Raw genomic sequence first — 24,081 nt, forward strand, 5'->3', positions numbered from 1 at the left:
TATTGTGGTGTACAATGACAAATAAAGGAACCTTGAACTCAAATGTTATTAATAAATTACAGAGTGACCATTCAAAGAATGGTGTTTCTGTCAATACAAATAGGTACAAGAGCAGCTACATATGCCTTTCACAGGAAATGAGGAGCTGAAAATGCAAGAAGGCTCCGTTTTTCTCTTTAGCTTACAAGGCTGTAAAGTGAAGTAGTCTCATAATCACTGTTTTAATTACAATCCAGTAAAAGGGAGTGTGAGCAAAGATAGAGGCTAAAGGCTGTTCAGTGCACTTATAACAGGGCAATGGATTGAAAATGTTATTCCAATCCTATTACAGTGTTTCTATGGAGTACTTACACAGGGTACCGGGAGATGAACCTTTTTTCCAGTGCGTTTGTAAAGCTGTAAATATGCTAACCACGTGCACTCTGAACTACCCAGCATATATATTAATACCCTGTGTGCATAAAGCATCTACGCTGTAGTTTTCTAAATTGAACCATTTCACAAAATGTGATGACTTTTTCATTAATTTTTAATCTCAGTGTTTCTTTCCCACCCCAAAACACTACCCCACATCTCTCCTCCCTGCTACGAAGCGCTTGTTGTGATCAGCCAGGAGGGAGGTCTCCTTTCACCCACAATGTTGTCACTGTCTGTATCTCTCTCTCTCTCTCGTCACCCTCATCAGAACAGCCAAACTGTGTGTATGTGTGTGTGTGTGTGTGTGTGTGTGTTCATGCTGCTTCTCCACTTCCTCCTTCTTTCTATTTTTATTCTTTTCCAGAGTTTCTCTCCCAAATATCTGTCACCCTCACACTCCCTCCTCTTCCCCTCATTCTCCTCTCACTCTTCTAACCCACAGAAGAAAAAAAAAGCCCCATACCATTGGTTGCCATGGGAATTGGTTGCCATGCAGCAGCAAGGTTTTCACGTGGTCCTTGCATGGATGTGTGTGTGTGTCTACTGTAGCGTGACAGAGTTTGGGTGTCATGTTGATTGGGAGTAGGGAGAGAGGTAACGCCAAGCACTTGGCCTTGAACACCTGACCCATGTGCAAATGTTCACACACACACACACACACACACACACACACACACATTAGACTACAGAAAGTTATTGATCATATATCCGAGCCTCAGGCCTGATCAGTTAACACCCACCAGCCGTGTGTATGTGCATCCAAAGCCACTTGAAGGGCACACTCACACACTCCTCCATCGTGTTACAGTTGGTCAATGAGGCTTTGTCTGTAACTACAGGCTTCGCGTTGGTCTGTAGAGAAAGATAAGTCAGGGATAATGGAGACGTATGATGATGGAGAGTCAATGAGGAGAGAAAAGATAGATGGATGGAGTGGGAGAAGAAAGAGAAAGCAGTACTGACTGGAGGTAACAATCGATTTAAGCAGCCTGTCAGGATAAGGCACTGGATTTGGCTGTCAAGCGTCGCTGTTGGATGACCTGTCCATCCGTGCACAGTATTACAGATTTTGACGGGGTGGAAAAAAGAAGTCTTGGTGGATTCTTTGATGGAGCTGAAATCGAAATATATTAGGCTTTCTTATCACGCTGTAATGGGATCGCTTGTGTTAGCTTAAGCTGAAGTCACTGAGGTGGTGAAATGACATATTGATGAGGTGAAGTGGTTCGAATTGACAGATGTAGCATTAAGAGTGGACCCACTTAAGGGTCACCCATCTGTTTCTTTGCAGAACACCGCTGATGAAGCTGACGTTCAACACTGGATGCATAGTAGAAGTTAGCAATACGTTATATGAAATCATGAAGTTGGTTTCACCAGCCTGCAAGTTGACCTCCTCAATTTATTGTTCTCACCAACATTAAAATAAAATTACTATTAGATTTATTACACAGCCCTACCATGGGGACTTTATTGTGCTCCTGTAGTGCACTATCTTGTTGGGAAAGTGCTACTGCCATTGGAGGGCATGCTTGGTCTGCAGCAGCGTTTAGGTGGGTGGTGCCAGGACCCAAGGTTTTCTAACAGAAGGTGGTATTGTACTGAGATGAGCAGTGTTATCCTTTTTATCAGTCGCTGCTTTAATCTTGTGGCTGATCAGAGTATACAGATACTTCTACTCATGATTGTTGGGGGGGTGAATCTTTGTGAGGTGAAGATATAGGAGTGTTGTATAGAAAAGTTGATGCATGCCTTCCCCAAAGAGGCCAAAATCAATCATCATGTGCAGGGTTCACAACTTTTTGTTATTTGACTGCTGAATTACAGACAAGTCTTTATATGTTTTGTAGACACATGCCTGCACACTAATGCAAACACTTCAGGGTGCATGCCTAAAGCATGTGGTATGCTAAAAGGAAATTATGTCATAGAAAGTGGCTGGATTTCAATGTCTTCCACTTGGCCTAGACCAGTGGTTCGCAAATGTTTTCTGGTATGCTTCACTTAAGAAGCTGAAAGAAGTTCACCATCCACACCCAACATTTCATCACTACAGCTGTGTTTGCAGACAAGTCGACGTCTTCCATGCAAACTATAGATGACTCTGCTAGTCACGAAATAAATCCCAACAGCATTTTTTGGTGCAGGACCTTCTTCATGACCGATTTCACCCAGCAAAAACCAGTAATCTCCAGCAGTCAGTTGGCCCAGCAAAACACATTTTTCCCTTGCGACCGGAGGTTGCCAGGGGGTCGCTGACTGGTCTCTATGCTTGTGTCACTGCGGCCTTAATCTTCACCCCATTGGCAGTGACTCTGTGTCCTTAATGGGGCCAGCCCCAAAGTTTGAGATCCACTGGCTTACACACCATAAAGATTGCTTATTGATTGTATGATATTGATCTCTTGTCTATCTGTCTCATTATCCATATTATTTTTAATAGTATTAAAGGAGTGTGTGGGGAAAATGGCTTCCTCTGTGCAGCAGAGCCAGAATCCTGACATTGTGAGTTCAGACTGACCCAATTTGATGTCAGTGCAGTGACTTATACAAAAACATAAAAAGGCTTTAAGGAAAATGAATGACTTGCCCACTAATCACACTTGATTTATTTGAGTCCCATTTCAGATACCAGTAAGGGTTCACAGTTACTGTATGCCGGCCTGTACTTAAAATCCCTGCAACACTGGAAGAGTGCTTATTTGAAGAAAGAGTTAGATAATTGACTATTTGTAACCTGACCGATTGTTAGTTGTGGTTATGTCTGTGTGACAGAAGGAGCCTAAATTACATTCAGTCAGTGTCGGTTAAAATAACAGACTATTATGGAACCACTAAGGCATGACGGTTATAAAACCACACAGTCTTAAATTTAACATCTTTGCAGACACAAACACAGCATTACACAGACGATCATGTTTCTGGTGGAACAACTTGATTGAAACACGTGCCAGAGGGCTTACTTATTGTGATGAGGAAGTGTGTGTTACCCACCTGGCTGGTGAGCTCATCTTGTTTCATGACTACACAGCAGTTATAATGAGCTTATGCTAGTTAGGTCTGCCCCGTAGACAGATATACACACTGAGACAGATGAAGAAGCATACAGTGCGATACAGTAGAGCACTAGAGTTAGAATATTATAGATATATTATGTAGCACACCTTTCTCGCTCTTTTGTCTTCTGCGGCTTTGTCTTCATCACCACATATTTTTAGATCCTTTTCTTTTCTCACCCTCCTCTTCTCTCCAGCTCTGCAGCTTTCTCCTGAAGGAATGAAAGAGAAATGAGAGGAGGACGGCGAGTTAATAGTGATCAAGACACTAGAATAAAAAATGATGGGAAGAGATGAAACTTAAACAGCCAGAGAGATCTTAACGTTACCACCGTTGTTCATAGTAAGCCTGTATTGCATCACCTTAAACAGGTGTAGTCACGTCCGTTTGTTTTCTGTCATCAAATAATTGCTGGAGCAGAATTTAATATGACAGTGTAGATAAACAAAATGATTGCCTGTGGCATTTTGTTTCTTTTTCTAAATGTCACAGTTTTTGCTGTGCACCTTTTTTTAACAAGGCAAGCAGCTTATCTTGCAACAACAACGTGTTGAATTTGCACGCCTTTATAATATGAAATTCAAATATTGGCCTTTTTCAGGTTAAACCGTATGAATGGTAACAGTTTTTGGAAAAACTGTTAGAAATTTCAAGGCTACTTGAAACCTTTTGTTGTCTTTTGTTTTTTCCCAGGTCTGTAATCAATCCTTATCTAAATGTGATGGGTTTTTTTATTAGCACAAAATGTGGCTTAGCATCATAAGACAGTGGGTAAAGCAGTAACAGTTGTATGTGTTGCATGCTGCTTGTGTTGAATGAGATTAGTGGATTAGATGCGATTGTTTACGGTGCTTTGCTGATCTTTGCTTCAGCTGCATAGCATATGTACGCATTTGTTTGCGGTCTTGTCTAATGAAAGAACAGTAAGACAAGTTTACCCATGGGAGCATTTAAGGAAGAATCACAGTGTTGTTAGGCCCATCACCGTTTCAGTGTAATTGTTTTCAGCTCAAAGTGGATTTATTATTTGTGGATATTTTATGTGATGGATGCTGCCAAAGCATTAGCACACAAAAACAGGGATGTGAATGTACACATCATGTTATGTATATTATAAAAGTGGGTGACAAATTCAAGGAAAGTGTGAACCGGTTAGCTGTCCACTACAGTGTGATTTTTGTCCCATCTTCCTCTGTTCACCCCCAGCTGATTGTGTCTAATTGCTGTGCCTCCCCGAGCCTGGCTCTGCTGGAGGTTTCTTCCTGTTAAAAGGGAGTTCTTCCTTTCCCCAGTCACCAAGTGTTGCTCAAAATGCTTGCTCGTTTGATCGTTGGGGATTCTCTCTAATATTGTAGCGTCTTTATCTTACAATATAAAGCGTCTTGAGGTGACTGAGTTGTGAGTTGGTGCTGTATAAATAAAATTTAATAAAATTCAACTGAATTGTCTGTTGTCGTGATGGAAGTGGTCTCCTGTAGGATGACGGTGCCTCCATCTATAGAGCTCAAGGGGGTCAATGAATGGTTTGAGCTATGCTATGCTATGGCATAGAAACTGTTTTAGCAGCATGTTAGCTGGAAAGGTTTTGAAAACAAGGCAAAGGCTTTATCCACAGCTAAAATGACTGGATGGCGTTGCTCTTTCAGATGAATAAGGAAATAAGGAAATAAGAGTCCATGTGAAGGAACCTAATCTAAGATACAGCATGAAAGGTGACGGTGTTGATTGTTCCAAGCTGGGAGCCATAAATGCCCAGAGCGCCGTATCTAAAACAGACACGTGTAACACCAGAGCACAAGCGGGGTGTTTTGATCCCTCTCAATCTCATCTATCGCTGATCTCTGGCTCTGGGTGTTGGAGGGTAAACAGCTTAGAGGATGAACTGGCATCATGGAAGCCTGGGAATGTGTGAAAAGAGAGAGACAGACGAGAGAGACTAGCCCCAGGCTACAACTACAGCCTAAAACAAAAGCTTAAAAGTCTGGCTCCAGTTGCAAGTCACACCTTGACTTATATTAGAAGGCATCTCAAATCCTTGTGATAAGATTCAGCTTCCTGACAGATATTTGATTTTATCCACGTGGAAACAGCGCTAAACCTCTGATACAGTTGAGCATACTGGTTGTTGTCTTGTAGCCTCTAAATTTCTGGGTGTACACTAGAAGACATACCTTTACCCAAATGGCTAAGAAGCAAATCATCTGTGACTGACAAGACCTTCATAGTCCTCAGGGACAAAAATTTACATTCATACTACATAGTCCAACAGTCCTGTTTCAGTCAATGACCCCACCCCTCGCCGCCCAACATATTAAATGTATTCAGTGTTATCATCTAATCCCCAAACTTCTGTCAGTCCTCTTACAGTAGCTGTACCTCTCTATCTATGTACTGCTGCCTTTGTTTCCCACAGACCCAACAGTCATCTTCATTTAGTGTATGACATTCAGCCTAACTCTTTAAGTCACTCAGCCCTTGCTCTTCTGTATCCCCGGTCTTAGTAGCTATGCAAATTGAAAACAGCCCTGCTGCAAAGCACTGCATTGTAAGGCATGTGTTGGTTAAGAAAAAAGTGATTAACAAATAATATCCCTGGCATTTGGTTTGAGATAATGATTCACAAGTTTGAGAGCTTATCAGCAGCCAAAAGTCTGCACAGCATTATAGAATTATGATCGGGGATTTACTGATTTGGAAAGTTATTTCAGCATCAGTAATGTGATCCTTCATAGAAACCATTGTGTGGTAAACAGCTGAAATGTGGTGAATGTATAGTCTAACTGCCACAGATATTGGCTGGCTCACTGATGTTGCAAACATCTTTTTTTCACCAGAGTACACTGAACAAGCAAACCTGTTCGTCATTGCAACCGTAACCTGGTCCAGCCTCTAACATCTGCCCTTCATTAAAGAGGAGCTCCACCAGTTTCACGCATTAGAGTCTGTTTACATTTGGGGACGTCATATGTGGAAAAATATTGTATAAAGCCATAAGTGACTCGAGATGAAGAAGAAATTGGATTAACTTTGATAACGTTGCTTGAGTCATCAAAAAACCTTTGGGTTAGAAAGAAATTGATACCAGACCTCTGTGGAAAACTCTTCATCTTTGATATAGACTAGAAGTTCTAGCAGCACCTGACTCACCAAGAAAACTGTAAGTAGTTGAGTTTCTTTGAAATAGCCGACAGTAGAAGAAGAATGTACGGAATATTACTATATATTAAAGATCGACATTGCTTTTGTGTTGTCACTCATAAGTTTGTAGAGAACCATTTTGCGGCCAGCTGGAAGCATTTTGACCTTCACCCTTAAGCATACTCTGCTTCATTATAATCTCGTTTTACTCTAAATAGAACCGTAGTTTACATAGTTTAATACAAACATTGTGTTGTGTTGAAGAAAACTTTAAACTTTTGATTAAGACTACAACCTCATTAGGAAGATGTTTACTAAAAAAAGTCAGAGAGAAGTATGGTAATTTTCCCATAGATTATTTATAACCTTTTTATTGTGTCAGTAATTTTGCCCCCTGCTGGCCTCAGGAAAGTATGCATTTGTGTATTTCCTTTATATACAGTCTATTACGTGAAATAATCACTTTCATCCTAACAACATAATAAAGCGTTAATAAGCTGACAAAGCACCTATTTTGTGTTTTAGCTTTGAACACTATGGGCCAGATTTACTAAATGTGGCAAAAATAGCATGAGTGCAAAACCCCCCCCCCAAAAAACAGCTGGTGTGTATTGTTAATTTTACTGGTGTTTTTTTCTCAACACATGTGCAGTCAGTTCATTTCAATATCAAATACAAAAAAATAAGACATTTGCTACAAAATTGCCCACTAATGTGAGTTTTTGCAAGCTTCATATATTGTGACTTGAGACAGGACTCCTCCCAGAAACACATATGGAACATGTCTTTGTTTTGTCTTGTTTTAAACACCAAAACCAATACATTAGTAAACCTTTCTTCTCTTGCATCAACGTGAAAATGTGTACATTTTTAATCCCGATTCACTAAACTTTCCAAGTCAAATGTAAGTGTCCATATAATACCTTTGATTATGGTACACTTTAAGAGTCACTCTGTCTAACTGACTGCTCTAAATTTGATGCACAGTTCTATATAAAGGTGACCTTAACAGCATATACTTTGGCTTCACATGATCCACAAACCTCCGAAAAATGCCAAACCTTGTGTCAGAACTGTAACAGTGCATCTAAAATGAATTATAGTACGGACCAGTTCTCACTGAAACGCACCATCTTAACATTCAAAACAGAAAATCATCAGTGTTTCCTGATCCACATGTTTCTCCGGCTTTGCCAGTAAACGTGTGCTGGGGAGTGGCTTGTGCGTTTCATCACTTTGCAAAGGGAGTTGAGGCTATCCCTAATCATCTGCTGGGTACCCTGCCAGTTGTACAGCTGTGGCCTATACCCTTCGGCATCCAGTGCTGGAAAAACACGTGTCCAATAAAGACCCCTGTGGAAACGTACTATCAGGCTGGGTTTCAGTGCGCACGCCCTCTCCCGATCCAGCTCCAGTGTCTTGTCCCCAGGCTCCAGCCCCAGTTCTCGCCCTCTCCCCCAGTGCACTCTTGACCAGTGCGCCCGGAGCAGATGGAGAGCAAAGAAAACTGTGTCACCACCCGCCATGTCTCGCTTAATCACCCCTCCCTTTTCCTTTTTCTCATTCCTCTCCCTCTCTTTCCATCCTCCCACTCTCTTCTTTCCTCACTCTCAGGATTTGGAGCGTCAAACATTGATTTGTCTTTATTTTTAGAGCAGCTGTGAGCATACGTGTGTGCGTGCTGTATTTGTTTGTCCGCGTCTGTATGCCAGACGCTCATCCACACCGTAGGTCGTGGGTAGTTTGATTGGTGTTTGGGTGCACGGCGGCACACGAGTGTGAGAATGTGTTGGCGCTTTTTTTCTCCAAGTTAATCCCTTAAGAAGAGGTGTGGTTCTCTCTCTCTCTCTCTCACTCCCCTCACTGCGCACTCGCCTCCACTCTGTCCCTCACTCTGAGCGCAATATCATCACATGCTCTCTAGCTCCTCTCGTCCTCTCATGTTTTCCTTGTTGCTGCCAGTCTGAGGGACGTCTTTCTCTCAGCTTGCCATCCCTCTGCATCTTCTCTCACTTGCTGTCGTTTGAAATGAGTTCCTGGGGCGAGATGGGGGAGGCCATTGAACTCAGGTGAGTCAGATACAGTGTAGGGGATGTGGTCCAACCTCGGGAAGGAACTGATTGGTGGTATCCAGCGTACATGTGCATTTTTGCTTTGCAGGGTATCTGTTCATACGTTTCACATTATTTTTCCTGCATACGTGTGTAATCGTGTATCTGGGTACATTCTGGATTCTAACTGGGTCAGCTGTTACTGTAGCAATCAGCACCTTGGGCTGTTTTTTCTCAGCCTCACCTTGTTTTCTGTTCATCAGCTTGACCCTGACCCAGCTCTGTAGAGGTCAGCAAAGGATGTGTGTGTTTTTTCACAGCAGAGACAACTGTGTTTGTTGTTGTTGTTGGGTTATTTGGCTATGGTTGTGTTTTCTGTCATTGCCAAACTGATAATAGGTCTAGTCTACCCTGCATCCACAGGGCTCATAGCGGCTAATAGCCTTAGCAGATGCATTAGCCCCCATGCCCATATGGAAGAGATTAAACCTGCTAAATTGATAGAAACGCCCAACATTTTTTTTTTATTTGCACAGCGTTAGTGCCGGCACATAATTTCTGTGCACATATAGATCTGAGCATGCTCAGAAGTTCATGCATGGACACCTGCCATATACCCTTTGCCCAGAGCGAGATTTGTGTTAAATTCTCTCCCAAATTCAGCGCCTCTTCTCAGTTTCTCACTCCCATTCTCTCCCTGTCCTCATGATTAGATAATTGTGAGGCCGGCTCTCATGAGTGTTGAGAACAAGGCATAAGAGTGAGAATGCCGCAAGTGACAGAGACCTGTGTGATGAGTGAAATGAGGACAAATTGAGGTGAGACACTCAACGGGAGGGTGATAACAAGAGGATGGCTGTGAAAGTGAAACTCAGGAGTGCTAACAAAGAAAAGAGCAGGGAGTGGATGTGAGGAAGAAGCTGGGGCAAAGCAGAATCATTCTGGAGAAAATGTACATTTGCTCCCTTTTTCTTTGGAAGAAGCAGGAGTAAAGAAAGAAATAACAGACGTGGATGTGAATGTGAATGCTTCACAGATGCCGCAGTGTTTATTAGACACAGGTTAAAACCAAAGACTATAAGGTTAATTCTGCTTTGTTTGACTGTGTGAGTTCAGAGTGTGTGAATGCAGCCAGAGCCACGCCAGGTCATTTGGCATTGTTCACTGACACAGGAGTCTGACGTATATTCTGCACAATTCAAGCACAAGGGTGGAGCTGGTAAGACCCTGAGACATTACTGCAGCAGTTCTTGCAAAAGTTATTTGGCTGGCTAGTATTTGACTGATTTCCAGTTGTGCGAAATGTTTTGGTGCACAAAATCTGTCACTGCACTGTGAACACTAAACATTAACTTGTGCCATATGTGAATTTAAGACGGTAGGAAAACTTGTGGACTTTGGGTTTAACATCTTGTGTGCAACTTGCCGAAGCCCCTGGGAGCAACTAAACTAATACTTAACTCTTCCTTAGTGAGAAGACAATAAACAGTCCATTGGGTGTGTGGTTTTAGCTGCAATACCTGAAAAGAATCTGCCATTCCTAGTTAGTGAGCTAGCACCGGCAACATCACTGATCCCTGGTACTTGCAGAGCACTTCATGTGCTGGGAAAACACTTATGGACTCAAAATATTGAGTGTAAGTAGTGTAGAAGCATGCTATTTAAAACACAGCATTAGGTCAAAGACTTTCATCGAGTTGCAGATTTGTATGCAATATGTCTCCTGCCTGCAGTGTCTGCTGGTTATTCTACGATTTCCTTGGTTTGTAAATTTATTCTCTGACCCTAGAGATGAAAGTGAGCCGCGCACTTTGCTGTCACATCACAAGTGTAGTACAACCGATAAGCTGACCTGTGGCTCTGGCCTGAACTGATAGCAGGGAATACAAAGTGGAAACACAGCATGACAATATGATACTGGAGCATATCGACTAGACTGCTCCACTTCACGCCTGGGTGCGCTGTGTTTAGATTAGCATCCACAGACGCACACACACACATACTTTTTCTGTTACTGTTACAGACACACCCCAGGCGCACAATCGTGACCACGCTTTTGGTACAGATGGAGACGCACAAAGATGCACTCATATAAGGTCATATCAAAGCACGCAGACAGGAACAAATACACATAAAGCTAGCCTGGTTTCTTTGCCTGCTGTTCCAAGGGCAGAAGGGGATTTGGATATTGTTATGTTAATCTGCCTCTCTTTTGTGCCTTGGAACCCATTCAGACATGCACACACACACACACACACACACATACACACACAGGTATGACAAGATCCAAGTATACTTTTGTATACACAGAAGGGTACTGGTACAAAAAAAGGGGGAGAGGAGGCAAGTCGCCTTGTACAAACACACACGCCAACACTGATATAGATAGTCCTCTCTCCAGGCTTAACCTGGGTGGGTGGGAATTGAAACAGAAACAGGAGGGGCAGGGACACAGCTTTGTGATTAGCTTGGAGGAAGAGGATAATAGGTGTGGGAGCTGCGTGTGCGTCTCCTGGTGATGAGGAGGTGGTGTATGTGTATGTGCGTGCCTGAATGTACACGCACGTGCTTCTCTTCGGCTTCGCACTCCCTCTGCAAAGGTAACAGAATGTAATTTAAAGTTTCTCAGTTCAACCCTATTTGCAGAAAGCAGTGGGAAGCAGATAATTTTAATTCCAGGATGTTTTTTTTTTCTGACCTCCTCACACACGACATTGATTGTTCCCCCACTTTTGTTCGTGCTTTATTATATAGTGGAAATGAAATTTGTTTTCCTTTCAGGGGAAGACTACATTTTCTTCCACTGACTTTATCTGATCTCAAGCTTATTAGATTTTTGGCTTGAATAGGCGAGCTGGGAACAGAAGAAAAATGGCACATGTAGATTTGAAAAGTGTGCTTTTCAGAATCAGAATCAGAATCAGAATACTATATTAGTCCCTAATGAAATTATGCATTTTTGTGTTTGTTTGTGGTTATGAGTAACAGCAGTAGGTAAACTGGGGGTAAGGAACTCCCCTTAAGACCAGTGCATATTTAAATTGTTAGCATAACACAAAATAGCGTACCATTACCATTATTTTGGCAGTGCTGTTACATATCATGCATCATGATGAAAACTTTGTAACACATTGTTTTTAAAAGGGTTTGTTCATTTCAATAACGTCCAATTCCTAAATCTATTTTAAAAATGTGAATATATTATTTTTAAAAAAGGTGTGCAAGTTTAAAACAGTGTTAGCATAGAATTCAAGCTAACTAGCTAAATTTAGCTAATGCTACTTGGTGTAACACCTATTAGCTGTTGTGTTTTTTACTTTCTTAGAACTCATTAGAGGTATGATAACCACTGATTACAACACCACAATACTTATAAAATGGGGACAGTAAAATGTGTTTTACCTTGGCAGAGAAAACTCTAGAATGCTGCTTCCTGTTTCTATTTCTTTTCATAGTTCTCACAGAAATTTCACTGGAAGTAGGGGTGGGCGATATATCAAATATACTCGATGCTTCCCGAGTTTTTCCATGTACAGTTGTTAAAATGGCTTTATCGTAACCATCAAGTATTAATCGTCAGGGAAATATTAAGCTGTTAAGCATGCAATTCACTGTGAGATTTTTTTTTCTCCGACACACTGTGAATGCATCATTAATAGCCCCCTCCCAACAGGAAACTTTTCTGCCTGGAGCACTGCGCTGAGCATGCGCATTTATATACTACGAATGGGGAAAATATAGCAAGAGTTGGAAGTTGAAAATATTCCTCTGCAAAATTAAGACTGTTTTAAACTCAAAACAGCACTTTTTAAATTTCAGTTGTTTTAGTTTTTGTCATGAAATATAGCTCATAATTTTTGTTGCTATGATCTTTTGTTTGTTAAAGGTCTAACGTTGACCACAGAGAGAGACTTATTGTGACAGTATTGTCATTTGTGAAAAATCTCTGTGTGCAACTGATGGTGAAAAAATGGTTGAAATAAAACATTTCAATTCATTCATATTTTTTGTATTCAGAATAGAAAAAACATTGATTGGTTGATTTGAATGAGTATGCCAGTGCAATTTTAGGCACTATAGGGTGGAAAATAACATTTGCTTTTGGAGGTTATTTAAACATATCGTGATATGTGTAGTGTATCACGATCAGAGATGGGCAGTAACGCGTTACAAGTAAGAGTACTTTTTTCAAGTAACGAGTAGGGTAAGGGATTACTATTGGAAAAAAGGTCATTAGATTACTGTTACTTTCCCGTAAGAATGCTGCGTTACTAAAACCGTGATTTTTTTGCGAGAGTGTCTCATGACAATGACGTAAGCAAGTGCGACGTTCGTGGCAACAGCTCTGTGCAGATCAACAATGGATAATATATCGAGTGCGGGAGAGAGTATGAGCGTGCAGCGTTTAAAGCGTGGAAGTATTGACCTTACTTTGAGTTTGATTCCGTAAAAAGTGACGAAAACATTAGCGTCCACTGTTCACTGCGTGGCAAGAAAACTTCTTTTTACAGCGAAAAAACCCCTTAACTTCCGAGCAAGCGCCGAGTACGCTACCACGGAATGGGAAATTCACAGACAAACTCACGGATTCTTTCACTGACCGCTGCGGCACCTGCACCAGGGCAAACATCCACCTGCTATACAGGTGAAAATAGAGCAACAGGACCGCTGAGTCTTTGATTTTATTTATTTTCTGTTGTGTTTCATTTGCATTTATTTGAAAGACTGAGTGTAAACACAAAAAAAAAATTATTTTATGTGCTGAAATGTGCAGAAAATAGGTTTAAATGTTAAACAAATTTCTTCCAGTCAGAGAATGTTGCATATAATTTAATTTTTGCTTGATGCATAAAATTAAAAGATTAAAACTAATAAAACAAGTTTTAAAAAGAGACTTTTCCATTTGATTACATTTTGTATGATGGATTATGCAGAAAAAGTAGAATTGGGCTGAAAGATCTATCGCTTTATCACCTATTCAGGTTGTAAATCGTGTTTTTAAAAAGTAACTAAGTAACTAAGTAATTAATTACTTTTGAAAATAAGTAATCAGTAAAGTAACGGGATTACTTTTTGGGGGAAGTAATCAGTAATTAGTTACTGGGGTGGACGTCATTTTTGATGGTAGTACTGATTAGCATCTTTAGCTCACTGTCTGAAGGACAGCTCACCCGTCAGGCGTGCAGACAATGATCACCTAATGGGTCTTCATCCAAACTGTGCTCAATGACAACATCACGTTCACATTCGTTATTTTATGGGCAATAACATGTGAATTGAGCCACACTGATATCAGATTTATAAAAGCAACAAATGGTCATATTTTTTAACATTCCTTCTAGCAACATTATATTATACATTAAAAAAACTTTCTGCCCATACATTCAGTTTATAACGAGCACATTTTCCTTAAAGATCAAAGATTTAAATAAATTAAGCTTTGCTTTTAAATATTTCAGTTTCAGTTTTTGTTTATTTTAATTTTTTTTACATTTTATTGAGAGTGAAAAATCATCCCTTGAGTGTACCTACATACCGCTTTCATTCCTGTTACCTGGTAACTTAGAAGGTTGCTAAAGTCTATTGAAAGAAACACAAGCATGTGGACCATTGGGCAGGTTTTACATGAATACTGAGGTTAGACCAGTGTATTTGGAGGAGAAAACAATGGTTAGAGGTCAAATACCTGGCCACAGATTTGTCTGTAAACATCCATTATAGCTTAAGACTTGGTTTGACTTTGATCGATTGCAGCTGTGGCACCTGTGTGCACATAGACTGAGTATGATTGATGTAGCTACTGTGATGTCACACATTGGTTTGAGGACTACTGTTTTGAAGCCTTCAATAACACACTTTTTTTCCTGTCTGTCTTTTCTTAACGAAACTTTGATAACCTGCTTTATCATCAGTTTTACTCTGAATAGGATCATAATTCACTGAAGTGGAAACCGTGTTGTATCAAAGAAAACTAGCACAAGTTGACACAATGAAGTTCATGAGGTCATCTGTCAAAGGAGAAATAGCATAATTTGCTCTTAGTCTTTGTTACAGTGTCACTGGCAGCTGGTGAAGTCATCCCTGCTCATCATTAGAAAGAAAGCAGGTTGGGAAAACAGTTTGAAAGGCATTACTTTTCACAACTGGCGCTTATGTGTTCGTATTGTTTTTCTGTGCAGTGAAAGACCTAGCGTCAACCTGACATGTAGTTACATTTCTCGGGAGGTGCACGTCAGGTTGCGGTGTAGGGTTAAAATTGGGTTCCGTTTATGGCGTAAGTAAAGACATAGATCTGAAGCAGAAGTATAGTTCATGTGTAACTTTCTGGCGTATTGACTCAATGTAAGAAATTAGTTTCAGTAAATCAGTTTTGATGAAAGAAAAACAAGAGAACTGATCCTGGATCAGCTGGTTGAGTCTCCTCCATCTACTACATGTGCTCACCATCCCAACGAGAACCTGTTTCTCGTGCTCTAGTCACCCTTTGCTGCAATAATGCCCTAAATTGTCACTTTGCTTCGAGTCACAGAGGGCCATTCAATCGCATTAACCAGGATGAGCATTCGCTGTCTCGCTTTCACACGCACACTTGTGCACACTCTGTACATAATTATATTGGGACAGCTTTCAGTAAGGTCTCAAACGGCCCAGAACCCCCCTAAAAGATCATGTTGCATTAGAGGGTCAGAGGAAGGACAGGGTGTGTTTGTACGTCTACCAGTCGGAGTCAATCCAATTGGTGTCTGGTAAGCGTATCGACTTTATAACACACCACACAAGCACACACTCACTCACACACTCACTCTTGCCTTCATATAATTCATCTAAGTTGTTCTCCACAGAGAAGTCATGCCTTATAGACTGCAGTGACAATTACAACATAATCAATATGGCTGAGATGATAGGTGGGGCGGAGCTAATCGCTGTAGCGATAAGTGTTAGTTGTCACCTGAAAATATGACCGATCTGTTATAGTAGAGGATACAGTAACCAGTATTGGATGTTTAGAGATGATCCATCTTTTTTAAGGGAATTAAAAATTGTATCTAAAATGATATACTGCAGACCTTCTAATACATTATATCACATTTGCAATTTTCTTGTTGAGTCAAATCCACTGAGAAAAGACTTGACCATGTGATTTCCTTTCACAAAAAATAAAAAAATCGAAATAAATCCAGTTATTCAGAGTTTATATGCTGGTGGGTATTGAATTATTTGCTGACAATGAAGTTAGATAGAGGTAGGATCTCTTCCCAGGCACAGTTTTCTCTTTCTTTGTTAGATTTTGTAAAATAATTAACCCTGCTCACAGTGCAGGTACACACTGAGGGGAATCTAAAGGCATGGGAATTGAATTCATAAATAATGCATTCTGAAGAGGAGAAAATCATTCAAGGACATGCCAGTACACTATATTACATGGTGTTATGAGCAGTATTAAGCAGGAGTACAGTGTGAGAAGCAGTGCATTAAAGAAAACTACTATGGATTGAGGATTGGCCCTGAATTTCAATGACTGAGAGATCTATGAACCCACTGATTTCTTTTTAACACTTGGGCCTGGTTTATGGAGCAAACTGAGGCGTGTGTGTGTGTGTGTGTGTGTGTGTGGAGGAGAGAAACAGTGAGAGGGAGATAGAGATGGAGACAATAGCCACAGTGGGTGCCAGGCTGATGGTTTAACACATGGCTCTGCTTCAGCTGCCACTGTACATCAGCCTGTACAAATTCCTAATCTCAACAGAAGGGAGCAGTTTTGATGCATTTAAACCTCCACGCTTACAGGAAAGCTGCCTCCACAGTGTATACAGCACTCCACTGATCTGTATCTGCTCTTCCCAGAGAGGCTCTGCTTTAGATTTGCTCGCAGTAACTACTACACCTTAGGGTATAAATGTTTCATATAGCTTCAGACGAGGCAGCGCGAACTCAGTTTGTACATTTTAAGTTTTTTTTACAAGTGTTTGAGCTCTGATTCTTTCTTTTTCTGACAAGCGTTGCTGTTCTTTTTTCTCAGTTTTTGAAATGCAAAGACTTTTGGGAATGTGAAAGTTTAAGGTTAAATATTTAATTTAGTAGTGTTATGATTAAAACCTAACTGATGTTTGGCAGTTTCAAAATCCGATAATCTGATATGTATCGTCCGATTATTTTTTTCTCAGACACATAAAAAACCCAGATTTCCCTATTTATTCAATGACAGTCTGTGTAACTCTGCTCTGATCGGTTAGTTCTTGTGTGTGGTTGTTTTAGTGTTCCTAGTTGCAGGGTGGCCTGGTGTACAAACTATGCATCGTCAACACTCTTTACTTTTTAAATTTCCCCTTATTGTTATAAATGGTGACACAAATAGATCAGCAAATAGCTGATAGCGGCTGGAAATACTGGCCAGGCTTTAGTTGTTGTAGTTTGTTGTCGAGGTGGGATCCAGTGTTTGCGTTGGTTATGAGGTCGCTAATGGGTCACCATGTCCAAGATTTCTGTAGTAACTAATTGCATTCAGGTATCAAGAATAGGGAGTTTTTAAAATGTTTAAATGAACCAATATTGTTATAGGTCTGTGGTGCAAGGAATACAGGAATTTCCCCAGATAGCTAATATCTTGTTGCAGTTCACAGTAAGAATGAAATATTGGCTATAAGAGTAAGTTCAAGTACTTTACTGCTACATTCTCTGTGCTAAACTAGGTTGACACCCAGTTTAGCACAGAGAATGGTATTTTTGTACATGTGAACTTACAGGAATTCAAAGTATTACAAAGCAGTAAACTATTGGAGATTGTTTGCTCCATCTGACAGAAATCCTGCAGGGAGGGAGCTGTTTCCAGGAAGTAACAAAGGCTTAGAGACGCACAAAACACACTCTCCGTATCTGTATCTTTCTCCCTCATAAACATACATAGTCCTACTTAGATTAATAAAACACTGCACTGCATCCTGTCCTGGGACAAACTTCAGTCTAAACACAAGTGCCCTGGTTTATGTCCGCTGCCTCACGCTCCTTTATATTTTAATCACACACACACACACACACACACACACACACACACACACACACACACCACCTGTCACTTTCAGGGAGTATGAGAAAAAGAGAGACATACTTGGGGATAATAGTAATGGTAGTATGTGTCAGTGTCTCTATGTGGGTCACTCAGTGTCAGTGTCAGTGTGTGAAGTCTGCAGGGACCACAAACTGGGTCAGTTTTTACTGCGTGTGTGCGCGTCGTGTCAGCATAATGTGCCTGCATCCAATGTGTTTGTTGATTTATGCAAACATTACCTATTAGGGTAATGTTTGCATAGTTTCTTACAGCACTTCTAAAATGATGGAAAGGTTTGAATGAAATATTTCTTTTTGGTTTTTGGTGCCTTTATTAGTTCAATAGCCAGTAATATGCATAAAGTTTCCACATGTAGGCAATACATGTATTTATGAGACTGAGTGCTCAATAAATTCTGTTATTTCATTTTACATGTAATTTGTATGATTTCATTGTTTTGGTTTGGAGCAGAAAAGCTGGCTGCCAACCCAACACCACCATATTACAATTTCTTAGCAGAGAAATTCCTCTTCAAAGGTAAATATGTAGGACTTCAGCTGTGGGATTGTATCTGCACTTATTACACTTTATACTCTTTAACATTGAAGGGAATTGTGAAGTCAGGAAAATATTCTAAGCTCTTAAGCTTGAGAGTGCCCGCATAATGCACAAACGCTATGCTAATTATGCTGCAGTCACACTTTGGAAAACGAAATTATTACAAACATGTGCAATGCACTTGTGATATCAAACAGCGATAAGATGGAGTTCAAATAGAACATGGTCATTTTCTTGGTGAACCGGTCTGTCACTCCAACTACTTGTGAATCTGTCCCCAAAAATTGTACTGCAATCACCAGTGAGACGCACAAAACGGTGAGAGTTTTCCTAATTGCAAGGAGGTTGCTGTCCTATTTTTACTCCTAGTGTGACTGAGCCAATATGATGACATGCATGAGCTGAACTTTGTAAGCACACATCTGTGTTTAGGCTAAAAAATCTTAGGTAATGTTCATGTTTTGTTAGCCGTGCTGAAAAAAAGCAAGTTTAAAGAGTTATTAATCCAACCATTATGCAGATCATTTTGAACTTATGTAACACGGCTGTTAGCAATTACAATGCGATTACTGAGTTTAGGACCAGTAATGTATGTGTTGTAATTTGTTAACCCACTGTGGATCTTTTCAGAGTATAATACACTCTCGCTCCTGCATGCTGCTGTGGTAATAGAGACCTTTGATACTTTCCCACTCCACTATGACTTAAAAGTTGCTGTGAGTCATACTCGCAGCTTTAGCGAAACACCTCAGCGTCTTATTTGCACAGCCAAAGAGCCACAGCCGGACTTTAGTAGAGTGGGCAACACAGAGAGGTACAGTGTGTCCACATAAAGTGGTCAGCACTATGATGACTAAGCCAAGGCAATACTCTGTTACTGCACTCACAAAGATAAACACGCTTAAACACACACACACTGGAGACTTGCTCCACCTCTTTATGTCCATTCCTAGTTTCTTTGGAGCTCCACACACATATGGCTTTCCGTAATACGAGGTGGCAGTGAGTCATTGTGTGTGTGTGTGTGTGTGTGTGGTAACATCACCGCTCTCACCCCTACTCCCCTTCTTGTTTGAGCTGTGTTTTTCTTAAGCATCTGGTTGAGGAGATGTGTGAGGGAGGAGTATGTCCCATTTTGCCAAAATCTCTGGGCCGATGTTGAACACAGAACATCTGGATCAGGGAGGGACGTTGCGTACGTGTGTGTGTTTGTGTGTGTGTGTGCGTGTGTGTGTGTGTGTGTGTGTGTGAAAGAGAGGCATTGTGCCAAAGAAATCAATCAGAGTCACATCTGGCAGACACAAAACGCAGCTGGACGCACAAGCAGTCTTAACACAGATCATGTGTTGTTAATACAGAGGTGAGACAAATACAAGACATCTGACATTTGTAATATACATATATTCGGGAATGTGCTGTTATTACTGATAATTATAGTAAATCCCATGCACACATGCTGTTAATAACCACCAACCATCTCACAGTTAAAATACCAACTTAAGCCGGAGCAAGATGTAAAAATTCTTTTCACCACATTTTATTAGTCTGTACGCGTAAGCTAGCTCTTCACACTAAAGTCAGCCCTGTGAAACCTATTTCCTCACATTCGCATCGGCAGAGCTGCAGACGTTTAGCTTCGGGCTCGTTTTTGCGCCCGTCTCCGCATCTTTTTTGAACAAGAGATCTGCAGTGTAAGTAACAGTTAAGAAGAAGGAATAGGGAGGACCAGAGTAGGAGGTCGGCTCGGGTGAAAGAAATTTCTACGACATAACATCATATGACCGTAAGTTGTCCTGCTTGCCATCTCCCCAACAATACATTCCAGATGGCTGCAAACTCAAACACTAAACTGGGAACAAATATGTGCTTTTTTGGCACCGGGCCTCTTGTTTGTGTAGGCTACACTGAAGTGCTTACGAGTTTTGCGTGGGTTCATAAAGGGAGTGGGATTTAATTTGTGCCATTGATTTATAGATTTATTTTGATGCTTGCCAACCCACCCCCTCTGTCTGGCTCTCATCTTTTTTTCCCCCCCTCACTGCAGATGGTTCTAGTTTTGCAGGGCTAGGTCACAGCTATGCAACGACTTCACCATTTCAGTGTTTGGCAGTTTCACCGCCCTAATGTGTCTCTCTATCATTAAGTGTTTACTACCAGATAGTTTTGTTCATTTCACGCCACGGTGCACATCATGAGAAAGCCCATCAACCTGCGTTCACCTGTATTTTCATTGTAGCCTGGATGAGTTCATTTAGTGCTTTGACTTAGATGAGAAAACTGATACCAATGAATATTATCTTTCCAATAAATAATTACAACGCTAAAGTTACACTAGAGAAAACAATAGTGGGAGACCAAGGCCCAGCTAAAATTATTGCAGCTGTGTGGACTGAACTTCTCTTGAATCCAGAATAAGAAACATCCACTCATTATATGTGATGCTGCTGTATAAAATAGTGAAACCGCTGATGAAAATTTCATGTAGAAATTCAAAATGGAGAACTTCCTTCAGGGTTCAGGGCGTGGATCCAAGAGGAATTTTTTGTGTCTCAATGACACGTCTACCAAATTTTATATATGTGTTAAATTCGTATATATGGTTGCAATTTTAAAGGGACCCATAAAATAAGTACATTGACACCCGACCTAACACAAGCAAAATTTCAAGAGTTATCGATCATGTTTAGGTTCTCAAATATGCAATTCATTTTTATAATTAATAAAACTGAGGAGATACCATGCTTACCATTGGATGAGCAGTTGGGTTTTTAAAAAAATGTATTTACTAATAAATAAAAAAAAATCTGCATTATTGCTGGATGTTGCTCTGTCTGACTTTCTGCCCTCGTGCTTGTAGTGTACTGACCTGTGAATCTGTTAAGCTACTCTACTCCCACACAGTTCCCTTTTTATTAAGACTAGACGATGGATGATGAACAGGATCATTTAGTGTATTATAACACCAATTCTCTCACCTCAGTACTTCATTCCTCCCTTTTTCTCAAACTTGTCCCAGTATCCTTAGTCCACATTGTTTAATTTCTGCGTCTCTCCGATGTGGTTTGCCATTGGATGCCAGTGCCATTTGCTCACTACTCCTCCCCCGCTGTCCTAGACCATATGAGGGTGTCCTGTATTCCTTACCCAGTACTTCCTTTACTGGGTCTGTTAATTTACAGGGTCCGTTTACTCATGCCAGGCATGAGTTAAGCCACCCCAGCCCCCTTCTACCTCTGCTGTGAGGCGTTATGTAAAACTCTGCTGTAACCCTTTCGCTCACGCCCGTTCACACCTGCTGCAGCAGTGCTGGGGGCGTGCCAGGTGCCAGTCAGCTGGCACTTTTCCCAGATATGAGCGGCACAAACCTCGACATGTGTGAAAAGCTGCAGAGGGGCTTGTGGGTATGTTTTGTCTGTGTGTGTGTATGAGCATCTACTCTTGGCAGATGACACATGCCTCACATGCTAGACATGAGTAAAGCCACTTGAGCTGTTGCATTTGAATACTCTGCATTACACAGGGAGTGTGTGTGGTGCACAAGAATTGCACACACGCTTCCGGTACACCAGTCTTTGGCAGCATTACCATCAGGGTAGCAGCAATTATGAGAAGTGACGTGTCCGACTATATATTCAGTATAAATTTGGCCCCGTGGTGGCAGAGCCGAGAGAAGCGTTCTGCCCTTCAGTGTTGAGATCACCACTTTACATATGGACATCGTATGTCTTCAGTGTAAGATTAATGTGCTCTCTTACCCTGTAAAAGCTGGAATGCCGATTTATGGATCATCCAGATGGTAAGCGAATAAAACAAGATCGCTCTTTACTCTTATTAACTCAAGATATATGGAAGAATACGACACGAGATAAGCATTTCTAATATATTGTGATCTTATAATAATAATTTTATGCAAGCCTTTTTTTTCTAGCACTCTTCCTGGTTTGATATTGCGGATTTACAAACTGGGCCTTGCTCGTGTATCACTAATCAGATCCCTTATACTGTGTAGAGAAGAGAGACCAGTTGTGTTCAGAGATTGAGGACAAGAAAAGCAGAATAGACTCACTGCTTAGTCCAATTTGAAACTTTTGACTTGGACAACAAGGAAGCTGATGATGCAGTTAATTTAGAGTCAATAAAGAGAAAGGACGCAAATGAGGAAAGAGGTGTTTTTATTGTACTTCAGATCTCCTGTTGAAGCTGGGATGTGAGTGTGGAGGAATGAAAACAGTAATTATTTTTTTAAAGCAGGTCATGTTTTGATGGCATCATGTTTCATTATGCTGGGAAATTAGCACGCGCTAAACAGGCCAGCGGGCTGAATGGTCTAATTAGGGAGCGGAGGGAGGATTGTTCACAGGAGGAGTGGAGTGCACACATGTGTGTGCTGATTAGCATGCGCTCAGCATTCTTGATGTTTCTTCGAGAGATGAAAGCGTGCCCGATGCTTTTGTGTTCATTAATGTTCTACCTGTGTGATTTGTACAGCCTGCGTCTGAATGGAGAATCAATGGAGCATTATGATGGAAAGTGTTTGTGGCACTGATGTACTGACTGCCTTGTTAGAAATGATTATAGCTTAATGAGCTCCAGCCAATCAATGAAATCCTTCCCACTTCTCTCATAATACCATATGAAATACAGGACTGTGGTTTGTCTCAAGTGGCATTTCATTCAATTATAGTTTGGCACTGTTGCATTTAAACATTTTTTAATGTGCCTGACTATTTAATTGCTATTACATGAATGTGTTTTTAAAAATTCTTTTATTGTTCTGTGCTTGCGGTAATGAGACTCAGGTGGTTGTCATTTTTCCTTTGTTGAGTACAGAGATACTCTATGGCCTTCCAGTGCTCTGCAACTAAACTTACATCCCTTTCTGTGTCTGCAGTACCAGGGAGCACGTGACCCCGGAGATGAACAAGCTTCGTCAGAGCCTGAGGAGGAAGAAGCCCACCTATGTGCCAGAGGCCAGCAGACCGCATCAATGGCAGGCTGACGAGGAGGCTGTACGCAAGGGCAAATGTAACTTTGCTGTTCGGGTAAGTATCTACAGTCGTTATTCGGTTAATCTAAGCCTGATTCATTTCTTTTTTTATTTCTTTCTTCATTTATTTTAATGTTAAGTATGAAAAAGCAAATGAGTTAAGACTATGAGATAATATTTAGGCAAGATCTTATGTGCTAACAGTGATGCTGGCTAGAGGAGCTGCTCAGAGCGAGCCTCAACTAAAATAGCTTTATCAAAAGCATATTTTTACACAAACTGAATGCTGAACCAGACAAGATGGCACCTAATATGCCAGTCATATCATCCATGTCCTAAATATTTTCAGCACATTTGAAACTTATATTCACTCTCACAAAGATATCGCAGGGTGGGAAATTATCTAAAAAAGTAAAGTTGCAAACATGTTTATCTCTGTTATAATGTTGGGCTTTTTGGAGTCTTTAGGGATTAACTAACTTTTGGAGCCAGCCTCAAGTGGCTATTTAATGAATTGCATTCTGCCTTTGCTTCGTTTTTAAACCCCAGAGACTGGCCCTTATTAATAAGTGAAGTCAGTGCTGTATAAATACATTCAGCAATAAAGGGTGCACAAGATTCTCACGTAATTATCACTTTATCTTAGCAGTACGGTCTGTTAGTTTTTATGCAAAGCTAAGCTAGTTGTTTGCTGCCACCAGCTTTCTTGAAGTCTGAATATTATCTGAATAAAATGTGTGTGTGTGTGTGTGTGTGTATATATATATATATATATATATATATATGTATATGTATATGTATATACACACACATATATATGTATATAT

General features: G+C 40.7%; 1 protein-coding gene and 1 long non-coding RNA gene across 6 annotated transcripts in view; one reads left to right on the forward strand and one right to left on the reverse strand.

The window, feature by feature from the left end:
• LOC112842138 (uncharacterized) overlaps positions 1 to 21,489 on the reverse strand; it is a 29,163-nt gene extending 7,674 nt beyond the window's left edge. The window contains exons 1-2 of the long non-coding RNA XR_003213811.1: positions 21,243 to 21,489; positions 3,582 to 3,685 (exon numbers count right to left, since the gene is read on the reverse strand). This is a non-coding gene — a long non-coding RNA (uncharacterized LOC112842138). The remainder of the gene's footprint in view (positions 1 to 3,581; positions 3,686 to 21,242) is intronic.
• Positions 1 to 24,081, forward strand: part of numbl (NUMB like endocytic adaptor protein) — a 61,846-nt gene that overhangs the window by 20,838 nt on the left and 16,927 nt on the right. For 2 of the 5 annotated variants that reach the window (XM_025898198.1, XM_025898199.1), the window contains one exon: positions 23,159 to 23,309. In XM_025898198.1, coding sequence (XP_025753983.1) covers positions 23,184 to 23,309 — 126 coding nt within the window. In that variant the 5' untranslated portion in view covers positions 23,159 to 23,183. Of the gene's footprint in view, positions 1 to 8,371; positions 8,682 to 21,935; positions 22,064 to 22,688; positions 22,794 to 23,158; positions 23,310 to 24,081 lie in introns of those variants that run through there. The other 3 variants (XM_025898197.1, XM_005454302.3, XM_025898200.1) reach the window with 3 other exon arrangements.

This window comes from Oreochromis niloticus, linkage group LG14 (assembly GCF_001858045.2).
Source record: "Oreochromis niloticus isolate F11D_XX linkage group LG14, O_niloticus_UMD_NMBU, whole genome shotgun sequence".
NCBI classification, from domain to species: domain Eukaryota; kingdom Metazoa; phylum Chordata; class Actinopteri; order Cichliformes; family Cichlidae; genus Oreochromis; species Oreochromis niloticus.